The sequence below is a fragment of the Mustela lutreola genome, chromosome 6, assembly GCF_030435805.1.
Source record: "Mustela lutreola isolate mMusLut2 chromosome 6, mMusLut2.pri, whole genome shotgun sequence".
Classification (NCBI taxonomy): Eukaryota; Metazoa; Chordata; class Mammalia; order Carnivora; family Mustelidae; genus Mustela; species Mustela lutreola.
The window spans coordinates 142,753,058-142,774,405 of NC_081295.1; the positions used below are offsets into that span (position 1 = coordinate 142,753,058).

At 40.4% G+C, this 21,348-nt stretch overlaps 1 protein-coding gene across 1 annotated transcript in view; it reads left to right on the plus strand.

Moving 5' to 3' along the window:
- The window catches only part of SYCP2L (synaptonemal complex protein 2 like), a 126,593-nt gene that overhangs the window by 84,490 nt on the left and 20,755 nt on the right, over positions 1-21,348 (plus strand). The window contains 5 exon segments of the mRNA XM_059179362.1: positions 11,249-11,350; positions 12,908-13,014; positions 14,116-14,207; positions 16,775-16,874; positions 16,975-17,033. Of these exon segments, the coding sequence (XP_059035345.1) occupies positions 11,249-11,350; positions 12,908-13,014; positions 14,116-14,207; positions 16,775-16,874; positions 16,975-17,033 (460 nt within the window).

A 21,348-nucleotide genomic window follows, 5' to 3' on the forward strand; every position in this document is an offset into this window, starting at 1 on the left:
CCATAAAAGACCCTAAATAGCCAGAGGAAGGTTGAAAAAGAAAACCAAAGATAACAGCATCACAATTCCAGACTTCAAGGTCTATTACAAAGCTGTAATCATCAAGATAGTATGGTGTTGGCACAAAAACAGACACATAGATCAATGGAACAGAATAGAAAGCCAGAAATGGACCCTCAACTCTATGGTCAACTAATCTTCGACAAAGCAGGAAAGAATGTCCAATGGAAAAAAGACAGTCTTTTCAACAAATGGTGTTGGGAAAATTGGGCAGCCACATGCAGAAGAATGAAACTGGACCATTTCCTTATACCACACACACAAATAGACTCAAAATGGATGAAGGACCTCAATGTGAGACAGAAATCCATCAAAATCCTTGAGGAGAACATAGGCAGCAACATCTTCGACCTCAGCTTCAGTAATTTCTTCCTAGGGAACATTGCCAAAGGCAAGGGAAGCAAAGGCAAAAATGAACTATTGGGACTTCGTCAAGATCAAAAGCTTTTGCACAGCGAAGGAAACAGTCAACAAAACCAAAAGACATCCAACAGAATGGGAGAAGATACTTGCAAATGACATATCAGATAAAGGGCTAGTATCCAAAACCTATTAAGAGCCTATCAAACTCAACATCCAAAGAAAAAATAATCCAATCGAGAATGGGCAGAAGACATGAACAGACATTGCTGCAAGGAAGACATCTAGATGGCCAACAGACACATGAAAAAGTATTCTGCATCACTCCAGATCAGGGAAATACAACTCAAAACCACAGTGAGATACCACCTCACACCAATCAGAATGGTTAAAATTAATAAGTCAGGAAACGATGGATGTTGCCGAGGGTGTGGAGAAAGGGGAACCCTCCTACACTGTTGGTGGGAATGCAAGCTGGTGCAGCCACTCTGGAAAACAGCACAGAGGTTCCTCAAACAGTTCAAAATAGCTACCCCATGACCCAGCAATTGCACCACTAAGTATTTACCCTAAAGATATATATATGTAGGGTGCCTGGGTAGCTCAGTGGGTTAAGCCTATGCCTTCAGCTCAGGTCGTGGTCTCAGGGTCCTGGGATCGAGCCCCACATCAGGCTCTCTGCTCAGCGGGAGCCTGCTTCTCCCTCTCTCTTTGCCTGCCTCTTTGCCTCCTTGTGATTGCTGTCTATCTCTGTCAGATAAATTATTTAAAAAAGAAAAAAAATACAAATATAGTGATTCAAAGGGGCACATGCACCTGAATGTTTATAACAGCAATGTCCACAATAGCCAAACGATGGAAAGAGCCTAGATGTTCATCAACAGATGAATGGATAAAGAAGTGTGTGTACACACACACATACACACACACACACACACACACACACACACACAGTGGAATACTAGGCAACCATCAAAAAACAAAATCTTGCCATTTACAACATGGATGGAACTAGAGGGTATAATGCTAAGCAAAACAAGTCAATCAGAGAAAGACAATTATCATATGATCTCAGGAATTTGAGAATTTAAGAAACAAGACAGGATCATAGCGGAAGGGAGGGAAAAATGAAACAATATGACACCAGAGAGGGAGACAAACCATAAGAGACTTTTAATCTCAGGAAACAAACTGAGGGGTGCCGGAGGTGACGGGGGTGGGGGGTTGGAAGGGATGGGGTGGCTGGGTGATGGATATTGGGGAGGGTATGTGCTATGGTGAGTGCTATAAATTGTATAAGACTGATGAATCGCAGACCTGTATCCATGAGAGACATAATATATTATATGTTAATTAAAAATGAGTATTTCAAAAATTAAAAAAAAAAAGCCTGTAAGTCTATCCATGTCATCTCAAATGGCATGATCTCATCCTTTTTATGGTTACATAATATTCCAGGGTGTGTGTGTGTGCGCGCGCATGCACGAATCACACCTTCCTTATCCATTCGTTTATCAATGGACGCTGAGGTTGCTTCCATGTCTTGGCCATTGTAAATAATGCTGCAATAAACAGGGGTACATCGATCTTTTTGAGTTAGTGTGTTTATTTTCCTTTGGTAAATATCCCCCAATAGTGGAACTATTGGATCGTATGGTATTTCTCTTTTTAAGAGAAAAAAGATTTTATTTACTTGAGAGACAGGGAACATGAGCAGGGGGAGGGACGGAGGAAGGGGGAGAAGCAGGCAACGGTCCCAAGTGGGGAGTCCAGTGTGGGACTCGATCTCAGGAGCCTGAGACGGTGACACAGGCGCCCCTTTACGGTATTTCTATTTTTAGTTTTTAAGGAGCCTCCATACTGTTCTCCACAGTGGCTATGCCAATTTACATTCTCACCAAAGTACGCGAAGGTTCCTTTTTCTCCGCATCCTCCCCAACATTTGTTTCTTATCTTCTGAATTTTAGACAGCCTAACGTGTGAGATAATATCTCATGTTGGTTTTTTCTTTTCCCTGGTAAGGGATCTTGAGCATCCTTTCATGTGATTGTTGGCTATCGGTATGTCTTCTTGGGAAAAACATCTCTTCCGGTCTCTACCCTTTTTTTAAAATTGGTCAGTCCTCTAATAGCTAAGGAATTACTAATGTCATCTTACTGTGTTCTGACTGTTCTGTAGTTCCCTTGTTAATCTCTTCCTCTCTTTTTTGAATTGATGATTTTTCATAATATTTTTTTATTCCCTTTATCTTTTGTGTATTTACTTTTGTGTAGGTTTTGCTTTGTGATTATCATGAGGTTTACATATAATGTCTTAGATACCTAATAGTCTGTTTCAAGCTCATAACAAGTTATATTGCATATAAAACTTCACCCTTTGCTTACCCCAAATCTTATGTTTTGTTAGTTTGCCTCTGTTTATATTAGGCATACATTACCAAATTATTACAGGTATAATCATTTTCATATAAATATTTTCTAGTTTATACTAGATTTAAGTGATTAACATGCCACCAAGTTACAGTATTTTTATTATGTACTCATAAATGTGACATATTTTCATATGTTCTCATGTTACTAATTATCACTCATTTTGACTTGATGAAGTACTTTGAGCATTTCTTATAAGGCAGATCTTGTGATGATAAACTCTCTTAGCTTTTATTTGCCTGAGGAAGTCTTTATTTCTCCATTTATGTTGGACAACTTTCCTACATCAAATATACATAGTTGGCAATTTTTTTTCTTTCAGCACTTCATATATATCATTCCATTTTTTTCAGCCTGCAAAATTTCTGATGAGAAATCTGCTGATAGATAATATAAAATAATTACACCTGTAATAATTTGGTGGTATGTGCCCAATATAAACAGAGGTAAACCTTATGGAGATTCCCTCTACGTGGGAATTTTTTTCCATTGCTACTTTTATTTTTATTTTAATTCAGTATAGTTAACACATAGTGCTGTATTAGGTTCAGGTGTAAATACAGTGATTCAATAGTTCTATACATTTCTCTGTGTTCAACAGGGTAAGTATATGCTTAATCCCCTTGATCTACCTCACCTATCTCTCTTCTAGTGAACATGAGTGTGTTCTCTATAGTTTATAGTCTTTTTCTTGGTTTGTCTCTCTTGTTTTCCCCTTTGTTCATTTGTTTCTTAGATTCTACCTTTGAGTGAAATCATATGGTATTTTTCTCTGACTTATTTTGCTTAGCATTATATTTTCTAGTTCTATCCATGTTGTTGCAAATGACAAGATTTCGTTCTTTTTTATGGCTGAGTAACATTCCTTTGCGTCTATACACACCACCTCCTTATCCATGCATTTCTCAATGGGCTCATGGGTTGCTTCTGTAATTTGATTATTGTAAATGATGTCACTAGAGGGGAACCTGGGTGGCTCAGTGGGTTGAACTTCTGCCTTCAGCTCAGGTCATGATCTCAGGGTCCTGGGATCGAGCCCCATGTCAGGCTCTCTATTCAGTGGGGAGCCTGCTTCTCCCTCTCTCTGCCTGCTGCTCTGCCTACTTGTGATCTCTCTATCTCTCTCTGTCAAATAAATAAATAAATAAATAAATAAATAAATAAATAAATAAGTCAGTCAGTCAGTCAGTCAGTCAGTCACTATACAGATGGGGGTACATGTATCCCTTTGAATTGTATTTTTGTATTTTTTGTATGTGCAAATACCCAGTAATGCTATGATTGGATCATTGGGTAGTTCTATTTTTAACTTTGAGGAACCTCCATATTATGGTCCACAATGGCAACACCAGTTTGCATTCCTACCAACTGTGCAAGAAGGTTCCTTTTTCTCTACATCCTTGGGCTTCCTAAGTGAGGGCACCCTGGTAGGATGGTTGAAACAGAAGTCAGTGAAATCTGGGGTGTCCTGGGATGCTCCATGCAGGGGGTACTCCAGAGCCAAAGCAGGCATGGGTAGAGGTTTCAGGGCACTCTGTGCAGGGAAAGGGGTGGAGGGGGGTGTCCTGGCAAGTTGTCTGGAGATGAAGTGGTTCAGGTCTGACAAGTTCTTGGATGTTTTATGTCTTAATGAGATGGCCGGAACCATCGTGACTGCTGACCAGGGATGTCCTGGTGTGTGCTGCCCTGGCGCCATATTGATGAGACGGCTGGGGCTGGTGTGGAGGCAGGTCAGCTATGGCAGCCCAACCCGGCTTCCCTCTGCTCTATCAAGGCAGAGGGTGAACATAAACCATGGCACTCACCAGCCCCTCTGATCCAGAGTGAGTTCAGCAGTCACCTGCTTTTGGACAGGATCCTAGGGCTAGATCTTTTTAAATTCTAGTTGCCCTTTTAAATCACAGGGTTTTTTTTTTTTTTTATGCCCCAGGCCAGACAAATCTGCACCCCACCCCTTAGAACTATCCCACCCCACTGTAGTTCACTGTGGAGGGGGATGGGGGCTCCTTCATTACCATGCCCTCCTCTCTCTTGTTCTCCATGTGGTCTCTCTATCTTTTGTTGTGCAGAAGCTGCTTAGTCAACCCTCCATTCTTCAATTGTTCTATAAATGTGTGTGTGTCTGTGAAGGAGGTGAGTTCAGGGTCTTCCTATGTTGTCATTTTAGGAACCCCTAAAGTGTCTCATATTTGTTTTCTATTAATGTATAATGTATTATTGGTTTCAGGGGCACAGGTCTGTGAATCATCAGTCTTACACAATTCACAGCACTCACCATAGCACCTACCCTCCCCAAGTCTATCACCCTGGCACCCCATCCCTGCCAGCCCTAGCAACCCTCAGTTTGTTTCCTGAGAGTAAGAATCTCTTATGGTTTGTCTCCCTCTCTGGTTTCATCTTGTATCTCATATTTTTTTTTCCCATAGGAACTTGGATATTTTATCGCATTCATTTATTCATTCAATGAACATCTATTGAGAGTCTGCTGTGAGCCAAGCACTTTTCTAAGGGTTAGATACTCTGTTGAACAAAACAGAGACAATGCAGGCTTTACTGGAGTTTATCTTCCAGTGTGTTGGGGGAAAAATAATATACAAGAGAAGTAAAACATGCAGTGTATTATATTGTGATAAAGGCTAGGGGAAAAAATATCAAGCATGGGAAGAGATTTAAGAATTGGGGCAGAGGTACTGAAATTTTATGTTGGTTGGCCAAACTTAATGCCGATCTATAAGGGAAAGGATTCAAGTTAACAAGAGCAAAGGTCTTGAGATGAAAACACGCCCGAGGTGTCTGAGGCACCCCAGGGAGATACATAAAGAAGCAGAGTCCAGAAAGAGAAACTTACCTCTTTGCTTCTCCACCATTCCACTCTATGGTACGGCTCATTCAAATATTTGTACATAGTAGCATTCACATATCTGCTGAATAATGAATTTTCCCCTCTGAAGGGGAAAAATCAGTAATGACTGGCAGGATATATGAGGAGAAGGGGCAAAGCCAGATGACGTCACAGCTAAGCATGTATGTAGGGGCTAAGTGTCTGATGGGGAAGAAAGGGTGGTTGGGATAGAATAGAGTGGGTTTTGAGATGGAGTTGTTGACCAAGCAGTTGGAAATGCAAACTTGCTACTTAATAGAGCTCAGGGAAGAGAGAAATTGGGACCGTAACGAAGTTGAAGTCATGGGGACTGATGAGATCCTCCGGGGAGGATGGCCTTGGATAGGGTCATGGTGTGGGAATGCAGAAAGAAGGATGGATTCTTTTTTTTTTTTTTTGAATCCTTTATTTTTGAACTTTTTTTTTCATTTATTTATTTTCAGCATAACAGTATCATTATTTTTTCACCACACCCAGTGCTCCATGCAAACCGTGCCCCCTATAATACCCACCACCTGGTACCCCAACCTCCCACCCCCCCTGCCACTTCCAACCCCTCAGATTGTTTTTCAGAGTCCATAGTCTCTTATGATTCACCTCCCCTTCCAATTTACCCCAACCCCCTTCTCTCTAACTCCCCATGTCCTCCATGCTTTTTGTTATGCTCCACAAATAAGTGAAACCATATGATAATTGACTCTCTCTGCTTGACTTATTTCCCTCAGCATAATCTCTTCCAGTCCCGTCCATGTTGCTACAAAAGTTGGGTATTCGTCCTTTCTGATGGAGACATAATACTCCATAGTGTATATGGACCACATCTTCCTTATCCATTCGTCTGTTGAAGGGCATCTTGGTTCTTTCCATAGTTTGGCGACCATGGCCATTGCTGCTATAAACATTGGGGTACAGATGGCCCTTCTTTTCACTACATCTGTATCTTTGGGGTAAATACCCAGTAGTGCCATTGCAGGGTCATAGGGAAGTTCTATTTTTAATTTCTTGAGGAATCTCCACACTGTTCTCCACAGAGACTATGACAAGAGAAAAAAATTATATATATATATATATATATATATATATATATATATATATGCATGCAAATAAAAGAAGAACCTCGTCATGGTATGGGAATGCAAAAAGAAGGATGGATTCATTCTTTTTTTTTCCCTTTTGAATCATTTGTTTTTGAACTTTTTTTTTCATTTATTTATTTTCAGCACAACAGTATCATTTTTTCAACACACCCAGTGCTCCATGCAAACCGTGCCCTCTATATACCCACCACCTGGTACCCCGACCTCCCACACCCCCCGCCACTTCAAACCCCTCATATTGTTTTTCAGAGTCCATAGATTCACCTCCCCTTCCAATTTACCTCAACTCCCTTGTCTCTAACTCCCCATGTCTTCCATGCTTTTTGTTATGCTCCACAAATAAGTGAAACCATATGATAATTGACTCTCTCTGCTTGACTGATTTCACTCAGCATAATCTCTTCCAGTCCCGTCCATGTTGCTACAAAAGTTGGATATTCATCCTTTCTGATGGAGGCATAATACTCCATAGTGTATATGGACCACATCTTCTTTATCCATTTGTCCGTTGAAGGGCATCTTGGTTCTTTCCACAGTTTGGCGACTGTGGCCATTGCTGCTATGAACATTGGGGTACAGATGGCCCTTCTTTTCACTACATCTGTATCTTTGGGGTAAATACCCAGGAGTGCAATGGCAGGGTCATAGGGAAGTTCTATTTTTAATATCTTGAGGAATCTCCACACTGTTCTCCAAAGAGGCTGCACCAACTTGCATTCCCACCAACAGTGGAAGAGGGTTCCCCTTTCTCCACATCCCCTACAACACATGTTGTTTCCTGTCTTGCTAATTTTGGCCATTCTAACTGGTGTAAGGTGATATCTCAATGTAGTTTTAATTTGAATCTCCCTGATGGCTAGTGATGATGAACATTTTTTCATGTGTCTGATAGCCATTTGTATGTCTTGATTGGAGAAGTGTCTGTCCATATCTTCTGCCCATTTTTTGATATGATTGTCTGTTTTGTGTGTGTTGAGTTTGAGGAGTTCTTTATAGATCCTGGATATCAACCTTTTGTCTGTACTGTCATTTGCAAATATCTTCTCCCATTCCGTGGGTAGCCTCTTTGTTTTCTTGACTATTTCCTTTGCTGTGCAGAAACTTTTGATTTTGATGAAGTCCCAAAAGTTCATCTTTGCTTTGTTTCCTTTGCCTTTGGAGACGTATCTTGAAAGAAGTTGCTCTTGTTTTTTATTGATTTTCTGCTTCGATGATCTATCTATTTCTGAGAGAGGGTGTTAAGATCTCCAACGATTAGTGTATTCATATCAATATGACTCTTTATCTTGATTAACAGTTTTCTTATGTAATTGGCTGCTCCCATATTGGGGGCATAGATATTTACAATTGTTAGATCATCTTGGTGGGTAGTCCCTTTAAGAATGATGTAGTATCCTTCTGGATCTCTGACTACAGTCTTTAGTTTAAAATCTAATTTGTCTGATATGAGAATCGCTACCCCAGCCTTTTTTTGAGGCCCATTGGCATGAAAGATGCTTCTCCATCCTTTCACTTTCAGTCTGGGTGTATCTTTAGGTTCAAAATGGGTCTCTTGTAGACAACATATGGATGGGTCCTGTCGTTTTACCCAGTCTGCAACCCTCTGCCGTTTTATGGGCGCATTTAGGCCATTCACATTGAGGGTGATTATTGATAGATATGTTTTTATTGACATTGTGTTACCTTTGAAGTCTTTCTTTCTGTGATTGTCTCTATATTTCTGTTCAATGCTATTCTTGGGCTTTTTCCTCCTTTAAAGAAGCTCCCTTTATTTCCTGCAGTATCAGCTTGGTGGTTGCATAGTCTTTTAAGCCTTGCCGGTCTTGGAAACTCTTTATCTCTCCATCCATTTTGAATGTCAGTCTTGCTGGATAAAGTATTCTTGGCTGCATGTTCTTCTCATTCAGTGCCCTGAATATATCTTGCCAGCCCTTTCTGGCTTTCCAGATCTCTGTGGACAGGTCTGACGTTATTCTGATGGGCTTTCCTCTGTACGTAAGGATCTTCTTTGTCCTAGCTGCTTTCAAGAGGTTCTGCCTACAATTATAATTCTTCATTCTTATTATTAGGTGTCTCGAGGACTTTCAAGAATCTGTAATCTTGGGGGAAACCTTTCGGCCTCTAGTACATAAATGCTGGTTCCATTCATGAGATTTGGAAAATTTTCATGAAGAACTTGTTCCACTATATCTTCTAGACTTCTTTCTTTCTTCTCCCCTTCAGGGATTCCAATAATTCTGACGTTGGAACATTTCATGGCATCATTTATTTCCCTGATTCTGTTTTCGTGGCTTCTAAGCTGTTTGTTCCAGGCTTCCTCCTGATCTTTTCTTTCTGTTTGTCCTCCAGATCACTAATTCTATCTTCTGTCTCAGTTACTCTAGCGTTGAGAGAATTTAGGTTAGATTGGAACTCATTGAGAGCATTGTGAAGCTCATCCCTGGTAGCTTTCAGCTTTTCCCTAATATTGAAAACATGATCTCTGGTCGTTTTCAGTTCAGCCCTAATCAATTTCATTTGGTCACCCATGTCTTTCTCCAACCTAGCTATTGCTTTGGTAACTGTTAGCCTGAATTCTCTTTCCGACATATTGTCTATGTTGATAGCCATTAGCTCTGTTGCAGAAGGCCCATCCTCTGTATTTTTCTTCTGTTGGGCATTCCTCCTCCTAGTCATTTTGGTGAGAGATGACTGAACGAGTGTAGCTGGATGTATCGACTGTGGTGCAGTCAAGATGCACCCTGGAATGCTTCTGAGCAATCAGAGTTCCCCACCCAAATGAGTGGAAAAAGAAAAGGAAAAGAAAAAAGAGAGGGAAAGAGACAGGAAAGAAAGGTGAGATAAAAGAGAAGGTTGAGCCCAAATGGGCCCCAAGGTAAGATTTATGAAGTATACAAACAAACACAGACAAACAAAAAGACTGATATAAGTATATGACAAGAGAAAAAAAAATATATATATGCAAATAAAGGAAGAACCTCTTCAAAAAGAACTCCCGAGTGTAAGATTTATATACTATCAGGACAAACACAAAAACACAAACACTGGTGGAAGAAAAAGATGGGAGAGTGGTTGTAAATTCTCAGGGTGGCAAGGAAGGTTGTTTTGATCCTTCCTGGATGTATCTTGATATCTTTGTTAAAGGACTCAACTTTCCTAAGATAAGGGGGGATTAGGAATTGGTTTACCTATGGGGGTGGCATTGAGTGGGGAAAGGGGATTACCTTGAAGTTTAACTCCATGAATATTAGAAAATAAAAATTAAAAAAAGGAATAAATTAAACTAAAATTTTGAAAAAGAAATTTAAAAAATAGAAATGCAAAAGGAAAACACAGGTGTATGTATTAAAAAGTTCAGGTTAGAAGTTTATTATGGAATTTGATGTACTGGACATCTCACTGTAACGGTAAATAGGTTAAAAAATTATCTATATAATAAAAAATTATCTATATAAAAAAAATGAGCCAGAATAGTGGGATCGATTTAATAATAAAAATTGTCCTATGAAGTAGTGGTGGTTGTTCTCTTGTCGTCTTTTTTTTTTTTTTTTTTTAATCTTTCCTGGTTGGTTTTCTGGGGGAGGGGTCTGCCACGTGAAGTTCTCTCAGCTAAGTCCTCCCGCCCCCCTCAAGGGGGTGGGCTCTGAGGAAATTGGTTTTTTCAGGCTTTTGTTCTCTGGAGGTTTTTATATTTGTTCACTTTTGTTTTTCTCTCTCGCCTTGACCGCTTTTGATGGTTTTTGCAGGTTTAGAGGAAAGCAAACTGCACCCTGACCTCCCTCTCAGAGAGAAGCCTCAGTCCGGCTGCAGAACCCATATAAATCCCCCCTTGACCACTGGCAGAGCAGGTTCCCAGTCCCGGTCCCTGGGGACTCAGGATTTTTTGCTTGTACCCAAAACCATGGCAGCGGCGGCTGTCTGGGCAGCTCCAGACTGCCAGAGAAGTTCCAAGCAGCGATCACACACTGAGATTTTCCCGCTGGCCTGGGCTGGGAGTGCCTGGTCTTTCCGATCTGAGAGCACCCGGCTGGCGTTTGTGTGCACCTCTCTCAGAGGAGGGCGTGGGGCATGACTCTGACTCTGATGGCACAGCAGGGCACTTGCGTGGGGACTGCAAAAAGGCTGTGCTTCTGTTGGCTGGCTCCTGTTTTGTTTGAGTCAGTCTGTACTCTGCTAAGCAGATCGTTCCTAGATGTTCCTGAGCTCATCAAAGAGATGCCTGTTCCTGTGCCGCCTCTTTCAGGCATCAGGAGACTTAGTGCTTTGATGCTAGTGTGTCAGCTGATAAGTAATTAGTAACAGGGAACGAGTTTTGCTTGCTGCTCAGCAAAGTTAGGTATGAACTGGTGAAGAGAAGACAAGATAAAATTGGGACAAAAGGAACATGTGCCTGGTTGTTAATGTGCTGTGCTTGCTTTTAGACCCAGCAGATGGCAGTTTTGCCAAGTCAAAACAGTCAAAATTGGAAGAAGGTGATGCTCCAGGGTCCCTCCCCTCAGTGACGGAAGAGACCGACTTAGCAGGTAACATTATGCGCCCAGCCAGCTGTTCAAGCAAGAGAGTGACAAAACTGTGAGCCCTGAATATCCCAGCATGCTCTACAGGGGGCTACAGTTTGAAGATCAAAGTTGCAGCACAACCCTAACAACTAAGCATTTTATCCTCTAAAAGCCAAGTAAGTTGTTGCACACATTATAGATAAAAGCAAGTAAGCACCATGTCCTTTCTATTTTGACTTCTGCCTCTTCACTCTTTGTTACGGCAATTTTCAGGGCTGCTGATTCTTAGATGTCTAGGTCCCAGCTTTAGCTGATAGTTATTAATGAAGTTTTTATTAGAAATATCCACTCTGCACATGCACCTGAATGTTCATAGCAGCAATGTCCACAATAGCCAAACTATGGGAAGAACCTAGATGTCCATCAACAGATGAATGGATAAAGAAGATGTGGTATATCTATAATGGAATACTATGCAGCCATCAAAAGATTATATTTATAATCTTGCCATTTGTGATGATGTGGCTGGAACTAGAGGGTATTATGCTTAGCGAAATAAGTCAATCGGAGAAAGACAACTATCATATGATCTCCCTGATATGAGGAAGTGGTGATGCAATATGGGGGCTTAAGTGAGTAGAAGAAGAATCAATGAAACAAGATGGGATTGGGAGGGAGACAAACCATAAGTGACTCTTAATCTCACAAAACAAACTGAGAGTTGCTGGGGGGAGGGGAGTTGGAAGAAGGGGGGTAGGGTTATGAACATTGGGGAGGGTATGTGCTATGGTGAGTGCTGTGAAGTGTGTAAACCTGGTGATTCACAGACCTGTACCCCTGGGGCTAATAATACATTATATGTTAATAAAAAATTAAAAATTAAAAAATCCTATACCAGTGAAGGGGATTGATCCAAGATATCTACATGTGTGGGGTTAGCTGTCTGCATGAGTGATGCCTCTCTGTTTCAAAACAAAAGGCTCCAAGAGGGTGAATTTGGAAGCCTAGAGGTGCTAGACGTTGGCGATTAAGAACCAGTCGGCCTGAGTTCCAATCCTGACGCTGTTGGGGCGTGAGCTTGCCCAAGTTTTATTTGATCCCTCTGTTCTATATGCACAACAACAGTGCCTACCTGAAGTGGTTTTTGCAAGGCTTACATGAGTCAATACCTGCAAGTATCGATACCTATAAGTCATCAACCTCAGGGCACCCAGAAGCTGTTACACCAGTGTTTGCCCCCGTAGAAATGTCCTACCTGTCATGTCCTACCTGTTCTGTCCTCCTCACAGCCTCTTACAACACCTCCTTTAGTCTGCTGCTTAGACCTAATATCATCTGCCCTATTTTAAAGTGCTGGGAAAGGTTGGAGGAAATGAGCACTTGGCAAAAACTAAGGTTTGATGGGAAGCAGCTGGAAGTGCCCACCATGGCTCTGGGTTCCAAGAGGGCCTTGTCAGCCACCGTCAGGTCCCACTTATGTCTGGCTTCCGACGGACACTCCAATCTCTGGGCAGCTGATGGGCTAAGCATGTCAATTTTGAACCTTGTGTTAGTTTTACTTAATGTTCTGTTTTTATTCAGAAGGCATTCCTACTCCATCCCTAGCGGTTGTGCCCGAGAATTTGAAGAGTTCTGCTGTTCTCCTAGCCTTTGAAAACTTCACTAGAGAACTGCAAAGGAAATCAGAGGTAATGGTCCACTAAAAATGAAAAACTGGCTTGTTAGGGGCTTAAAGTAACAAGATCATATTATTCATCTGTACTGTTGTTATCCTGCATAGGTGGAGGTGCTCCTGAGGCTTAGGAAAGGTATACTTGCCTTAGCTATGGGTCCTGACTATAGTGCCTTTGTGGACTGTGGTTTGGATTATAAAAGAGCGGTTCCATGTCCATTTGCTGCAGTGGGACTGGATGCACTTATATGGAAATCAGACTCATGGTTTGGTTTCATTGAATGCATTCTCAGACAACAGGAAGTACCAGGAGGTGACGATTCAGTCACGATGATAGGCAAGGAGGAGAAGGGGCCATGTGGTTGAGAGAGGTGTTCAGGACAAAGTTGGAGGTGGGTTTGGGTAGATGTTCGGCTGAGTGGTGCATAGGTAGGCTGTCCCAAAGTCTTGTCTGCAAGTTGAACTTTGGAAGCATTTCAGTTCCCTCCTTTTATGTCCTATTGTTTATAAATCCCCAAAGAGTTATTTATTAGCACATTTGAGAAAAGTATCTTACCCTAACATATATTCATTTAACTAATTTGGAAAATCTCCAAAGTCTTATCATATTTTCTGCAATACCAATGTAAATTAATTTATAGTGGAAATTTGTTAATAATATTCAACATGTGCTTTGATAGCATGAATATAAATTTTCCTATTTTAGCCTATTATTCTTTATTGGTACCTTCCTGGGGCGATCCATAGAAAGTGTATAGCAAGCTGTCTCATCACTGTTGTTTAACAGTTGTGTTTATTATGAATATAAGGTGCTGGTACCATCTTTTTTTAAAGATTTTATTTATTTGGGAGAGAGAAACAGATGGTGACAGAGATCACGAGAGCGCGCAGGTGGGGAGGAGAGGGTGAAGCCGGCTCCGCACTGAGCGGGGAGACTGATGCGGGGCTCGATCCCAGCACCCTGAGATCATGACCTGAGCGGAAGGCAGGCGCTTTACTGGCAGAGCCTCCCAGGCGCCCCTGCTGGTAGCATCTTTTTCACACAAAGCCTGAACTCCATTTATGTAGTTATGGTTAATTCAAATGTGATTATTTTGTTATTGTTGTTCTGGTTTAGCTTAGGTACGAGGGGAGTCCGCTTTATTCAGAAGATGCCAAGCAAGCACCAGACTGCTTAATCCGACTTTTAAACCAGATACGGCAGTGCAGGTAAGTGTTGGGTTTCCAAACAAGGTCCTAAAACTGTGATCGCTCATAAGGATTTGTATCATGCCCATCGTGCTGGGGTCATGAGGACCTGAAGCTTAAGCAGCTGTGAGGTTTGATACATCACCTAACCTGTCTAGTGTCTAGTTTCTAGTTCTTCCTTCATAAGATGATGGGAGAAGGCCTTCCATAAGCTTCCTAAAAGTATGGTATGATCCTAAAACACTATTTAAAAAAAAATTATCCAACTATGAAGACAAAGCAAGGATGGGTAAACATGGGAAAATGCTGGATAAGTGCTATGTGTCCTCCATGTGCAGTGGAATATTATTCAGCCTTAAAGAATGAAATTCTAACACTTGCCACATCCTGGATGAACCTCAAGGACATTATGCAAAATGAAATAAGCCAGACACAAAAGGACCAGTGTTGAATGACTTCACTTAAAAGAGGTACTTAGAAGAGACAAATTCCTAGAGAAGGGAAGTAAAATAAAGATTAGCAGAGCCTGAGAGAGTGGAAATAAGTTTTGTTTAAGCAGTATGGAGTTTCTGTTTGGACCACGGAGAAGTTCTAGAGATGGATAGTGGTGATGGTTGCAGGACATTGTCCATGTACTGAATCCCACTGAATTGTCCACTCAAAGATGGTTAAAAGGGTAAATTTTATGTTCTATTGCCACAGTAAAAAGTTCTGTGCACTTGCACACACACACGCACCCATCCGCAAACACACTCTGATGACTGTGAGATGGGAAGGGTAGGAGAGGTGAGGGGAGATGGGGTTCTGTGGGGAGATGGGGTTCTGTGGGGAGATGGGGTTCTGTGGGGAGATGGGTTCTGTGGGGAGATGGGGTTCTGTGATGAGATGGGGTTCTGTGGGGAGATGGGTTCTGTGGGGAGATGGGGTTCTGTGGTGATTAGGGTTAATCTAGAGCCATTACAGCTGAAGTGCTTCTGTAGGGAGGTTTTGAAAACAAAGGTTTGATTGGTATAGGGAAACAAACAAAGGTTTGATTGGTATAGGGAAGGTGGGCATAGATGGTTTCTTGTTGGAGAGAATGGCCTGTGAATGAGGGAGGGAAAGAAAACGATGGCAGGTTGGTTAGCTTAACTGAAGGAGGACGTTTCTTAGGGCAGAAAATATAATGTGAATAGGAATTTATAACTTTTTTTAGTTGCAATGTCATTTGATTCTCAAAACACCCATAAAGGACTTTGGACGTGGAGAACTTCTGTTATGTTGTAGGGGGAGAGGTTACGTATTCATCTATTTCCCATTCGGCAAATGCACACTGAGCAGCACGAGGTGCCAGGCCCTGGGCTAAGTGCAGGAGAGCAGTGACGACAAGCACTGAGAGCTTCTTGCCTTCATAGAACTTTCAGCCTAATGGAGAAGACAGAAAACAAATAATCAGTTTATGTGGTGGTTAGACCCACAAAAGCAGAGGTTGGAAACTTTAGAACTAACATGTAGAAGATGGGCTTTATTAGCCAATTTCAGCTCTCAGGACCAGCTTAAGGCAAGAGAGGAAGGGGGCAAGTGGAAGTTTGGAAGTGATGGGGAGTTATGATTGGTGACATAATGGCTTCTGGGCCAGGTCTGACCTCTGTGTCCTTTTCTCTGGAGTCCTCTCTCCTTTGCTCTTAGTATGATGTTGAAGTACCAGCTTCTTTTGGACTTCTTTTGAAGGGATAAATCCAAGTCTTCGTAGTTTCTGGAGAAGAGGATGGTCATCCAGTGAGGGGGAGGAAGAGGAGGTGTGTGTTCTTAAAAACAAAAGTTAGCAAGGATGTGGAGAAAGGGGAACCCTTTTACACTGCTGGTGGGAAGGCAAACTGGTTCCTCAGAAAGTTAAAATTAGAACAACACTATGACGCAGCAATTGCCCCACTGGGTATTTATCCAAAGAATACAAACATAGTGATTTGAACTATGTGATTTGAACACATGCTTAGCAATGTTTATAGCATCAATGTCCACCATAGCCAAACTATAGAAAGAGTCCAGATGTCCATCAACTGAAGAATGGATCAAGAAGATGTAACAGATGCACACGCACACACTGGACTATTACTCAGCCATCAAAAATATGAAATCTTGCCATTTGCAGTGACATGGATAGAACTAGAGGGTTTTATGCTAAACAAAATAAGTCAGAGAAGACAAATACCATATAATTTTACTCATGTGGAATTCAAGAAAAAAAAAACAGATGAACATTGGGGAAAGGAAGGAAAAATAAGATAAAAACAAAGGAGGAGGAAAACCATAAGAGACTCTTAGCTACAGGAAACACACTGAGGGCTGCTGGAGGGGAGGTGGGTGGGGGGATGGGTAACTGGGTGATGGACATTCAGGAGGGCACGTGATGGGATGAGCACTGGGTGTTCTATGCGACTGATGAATCACTAAACTCTACCCCTGTATATTACAGTATATGTTAGCCAACTTGAATTTAAGTTAGAAAAAGTCTAGAAAAGAATCAGGAGTATCCTTGTAAAAAGAAGATCATCTCTTGTTACAGTCAAGCAATTCCAATGAAATCTGTTGCTTTTTACATTTATCAGACTGAATAAACTAGAACAGTTTCACAGTTTTGTTCTTCAAGAGCTGAACAATCTTGAGAAGGATATTCAGACTCTGAAACACCTTGAGAAGGATGTTTTGGTAAGTGCTCCTCTTCTTTTGGAATATTCTCTGTGACTTAAGAGGATCCATTCCAGAGTAGAGTAACTGATAACCACTTAAGACTTTTGTTCAATTTTAGGAATTTTGGGAAAAACAGTCTGATGACTTGAAATCATTCTGCGATCTCCAAGTACTGAGGTAATTGTTCAACATATTCTTTCTAGCAGTATCTTAGTTGAAGGATAAGGGTAGTGCTTTAGCTATAGTATGAGTGATTGATGTAAAAAGTGATTGATGTAAAACTGCCTGTGAGTAGCTATGAAGCGGCATCTTTTCAAACCAATTACTTCTGCGGCACTCCTTCGGCAAATAGTGTGGCTTAGTGTATCAATGTAGAAGCACAAATTTTGAAAAGCATAAACGGAATCATACAAACATCAGTGTTTTTTTTATTCAAACTCTTATTTTTAAGCCATATTTCAACAAATTGAAGGAGTATATTCTTTTTTTAATTAACATATAATGTATTATTAGCCCTAGGAGTACAGGTCTGTGAATTGTCAGGCTTACACATTTCACAGCACTCACCATAGCACATATCCTCCCCAATGTCCATAACCCAACCACCCTCTCCCTGCCCCCCACCCCCCTTCTCCCTAGCAACCCTCAGTTTGTTTTGTGAGATTAAGAGTTTCTTATAGTTTGTCTCCCTCCTGATCCCATCTTGTTTGATAAAATGACTATATTCTAAGAAAAATATTTATGTATATGCTAAATTGTGGTCTTATGAAATATAGTCTACATTTAAGAATATATGTGTGTGTATATATTAAACAGCCAATGAGTTTATCCTGCTACACCTTCCTTTCAGTGTGATTACTCTGTGTACATTCTGAGGGTGTTGCTTCTATTCATGTAGAATAAAGTCTGATTCTCTGGAGCATAGGCAGCGGGGAAATGGAGAGTAGAGTGGACCCTCCACTCCTCTGCTTCTGCCCTGAGAGAAATTCTAGTGTTTTGTTTTGTTTGGTTTCTGCTTGAGCAATCAAAAAGAATCCTTACAGAAATATGTAATGGCCTAAAGTTTTATCTACCAGTTCAGAATCTGCTTCTGCCACAGAGATCTAAGTCCGATAGTTTTGGGAAGACTATTATTCTGATGACACTGTACATTTCAAACAGCAAAAGTTTAAAAGTTTAAAATAGGAGTTCTCCATTCTTTTACTCTAGTTAACACAGTTAATAATGATGACAGTAGGTCAATAGATTTTCAGAACTCTTTCAGCAGATGATTAAAACAGGGATCCTTTCATAACCTCTTCACCGAATGCCCCTGGTTGGTTGAGAAAGGCTCTCCGACCTCTTCAAACTTTGAAAATTTATTAAGTTTCCCAAAAGAGCTTTTGTTTCATGGGCTCTATGTGTGAATATTTTCCATATTAAAAGTTGAGATAGAGATTTTAAAATATATATTTATTTAAAAATAACAGAAACATGCCAACAGATTGGACAATCTAGAAGAAATGGATGAATTCCTAGAAAATTAAAATCTTCCAGGAGTGAATCAGAAAGAAATAGAAATACCGAATGGACCAATTACTGGTGATGATACTGAATCCTAGTAACAAACCTGAATTGGTAATTTAAAAACTCATACTACTTTGATTACTATAGCTTTGTAATATAACTTGAATTCTAGAATTGTGATGCCTCCAATTTTTCTTTTTCAAAATTGCTTAGGCTATTTAGGGTCCTTTGCAATTCCATACAAATTTTAGGATTGTTTGTTCCAGGTCTGTGAAAAATGCTTTTGGTATTTTGATAGGAATTGCTTTAAATGTGTAGATCGCTTTGGGTAGTACAGAAATTCTAACAATATTTGTTCTTCCAAACCATGAACACAGAATGTCTATTTCTTTGTATCATCAATTTCTTTAATCCATGTTTTGTAGTTTTCAGAGTACAGCTCTTTCCTCTCTTAGGTTAAATTTATTCAGAAGTATTATTTTGGTGTAATTGTGAATAGATTGTTTTCTTTCTCTGCTGCTTCGTTATTAGTGTATAGAAATGCAACAGATTTCTGTACATTAATTCTGTATCCTGCAACTTTACAAAATTCATTTTTCAGTTCTGGTAGTTTTTTGGTGAAGTCTTTAGGGTTTTCTATATATAGTATCCTGTCATCTGCAAATAGCAGAAGTTTCCCTTCCTCCTTACCAATTTGGATGCCTTTTATTCCTCTCTCCTGCCTGATTGCTGTGGCGAGGGTTCCAGTACTATGTTAAGTAACAGTGGTGAGAGTGGATATCCTCGTCTTGCTCCTGTCTGTAGGGAGAAACCATTTCAGTTCTTCCCCATTGAGTATGATGTTAGCTGTGGGTTCTTCATATAAGTCCTTTATTATGTTGAGGTATGTTCCCTCTAAATCTACTTTGTTTTTACATGAATGAATGTTATACTTTTTCAGACACCTTTTTTGGATATACTGAAATGATCCTCTGGTTTTTATCCTTTCTCTTATTGATTGATTTGCAAATATTGAACCCCCATTGCATCCCAGGAATAAATCTCACTCAATCATGATGAATGCTCTTTTTAAATGTATTCTTAGATTATGTTTGCTAATATTTCGTTGAGGATTTTTGTATCTATGTTCATGAGGGAGATTGGTCTGTAGTTCTTTTTTTTTTTGTTGTGTCTCTATCTGGTTTTAGAATCAAGGTAATGCACAATTATATGGTTAATCTTTGACAGTTAATCTTTGACAAAGGAAGCAAGAATATGCAGGAGAAAAAACAGTGTCTTCAACAAATGGTGTTGGGAAAATGGGAGAGCTAAATGCAAAGGAATGAAACTGGACCATTTTCTTACACCACACACAAAAATAAACTGAAAAACGGATTAAGGACTTAAATGTAAGACATGAAACCATAAAAATCCTAGAGAAGTGCCCAGGCAGTAATTTCTCTGACATCAGTCATAACAACATCTTTCTAGATATGTCTCCTGAAACAAGGGAAAAAAAATAAAACAAAAATAAACTATTGGGACTTCATCGAGATAAAAAGCTTCTGCACAGTGAAGGAAACAACCAGCAAAACTAAAAGACAACTTACTGAATGGCAGAAGGTTTTTGCAAATGACATTTCTTATAGAGTTAGCATCCAAAATATATCAAGAACTTATGTAGCTCAATACCCAAAATAAATAATCCAGTTAAAAAATCGGCAGAAGGCACATGAACAGACACTCTTCTAAAGAAAACATGTAGGGCACCTGGGTGGCCCAGTGGGTTAAAGCCTCTGCCTTCGGCTTGGGTCATGATCTCAGGGTCCTGGGATCGAGCCCCACTTCAGGCTTTCTGCTCAGTGGGGAGCCTGCTTCCTCCTCTCTCTCTGCCTGCTTGTGGTCTCTCTGTCAAATAAATAAAATCTTAAAAAAAAAAAAAAAGACATGTAGATGGCCAAAAGATACAAGAAAAGTTGCTCAACATCACTCAGCATTAGGGAATTGCAAATCAAACTTACAATGAGATATCACCTCACACCTGTCGGAATGACCAAAATCAAAACCGCAAGAAACAACAATAAATGGTGAGAAAGTGCAAAAGGGTTCCCATTTCTCCACAATTGGTGGGAATGCAGACTGGCATAGCCACCATGGAAGACAATATAGGAGTTCTCAAAAACTTAAAAGTAGAACTACCCTTTCTCACATTGAGGTCCTTCATCCATTTTGAGTCTATTTTTCTGTGTGGTGTAAGGAAATGGTCCAATTTCATTTTTCTGCACGTGGCTGTCCAATTTCCCCAGCACCATTCATTAAAGAGGCTGTCTTTTTTCTATTGGACATTCTTTCCTGCTTTGTCAAAGATTAGTTGACCATAGAGTTGAAGGTCTATTTCTGGGCTCTCTACTCTGTTCCATTGATCTATGTGTCTGTTTTTGTGCCGGTACCATGCTGTCTTGATGATGACAGCTTTGTAACAGAGCCTGAAGTCCGGAATTGTGATGCCACCAACTTTGGCTTTCTTTTTCAATATCCCTTTGGCTATTCGAGGTCTTTTCTGGTTCCATATAAATTTTAAAATTATTTGTTCCATTTCTTTGAAAAAGATGGATGGTACTTTGATAGGAATTGCATTAAATGTGTAGATTGCTTTAGGTAGCATAGACATTTTCACAATATTTATTCTTCTAGTCCAGGAGCATGGAACATTTTTCCATTTCTTTGTGTCTTCCTCAATTTCTTTCATGAGTACTTTATAGTTTTCTGAGTATAGATTCTTAGCCTCTTTGGTTAGGTTTATTCCTAGGTATCTTATGGTTTGGGGTGCAATTGTAAATGGGATTGACTCCTTAAATTCCTTGAGGAGAACACAGGCAGCAACCTCTTCGACCTCAGCCGCAGCAACATCTTCCTAGGAACATCACCAAAGGCAAGGGAAGCAAGGGCAAAAATGAACTATTGGGATTTCATCAAGATCAAAAGCTTTTGCACAGCAAAGGAAACA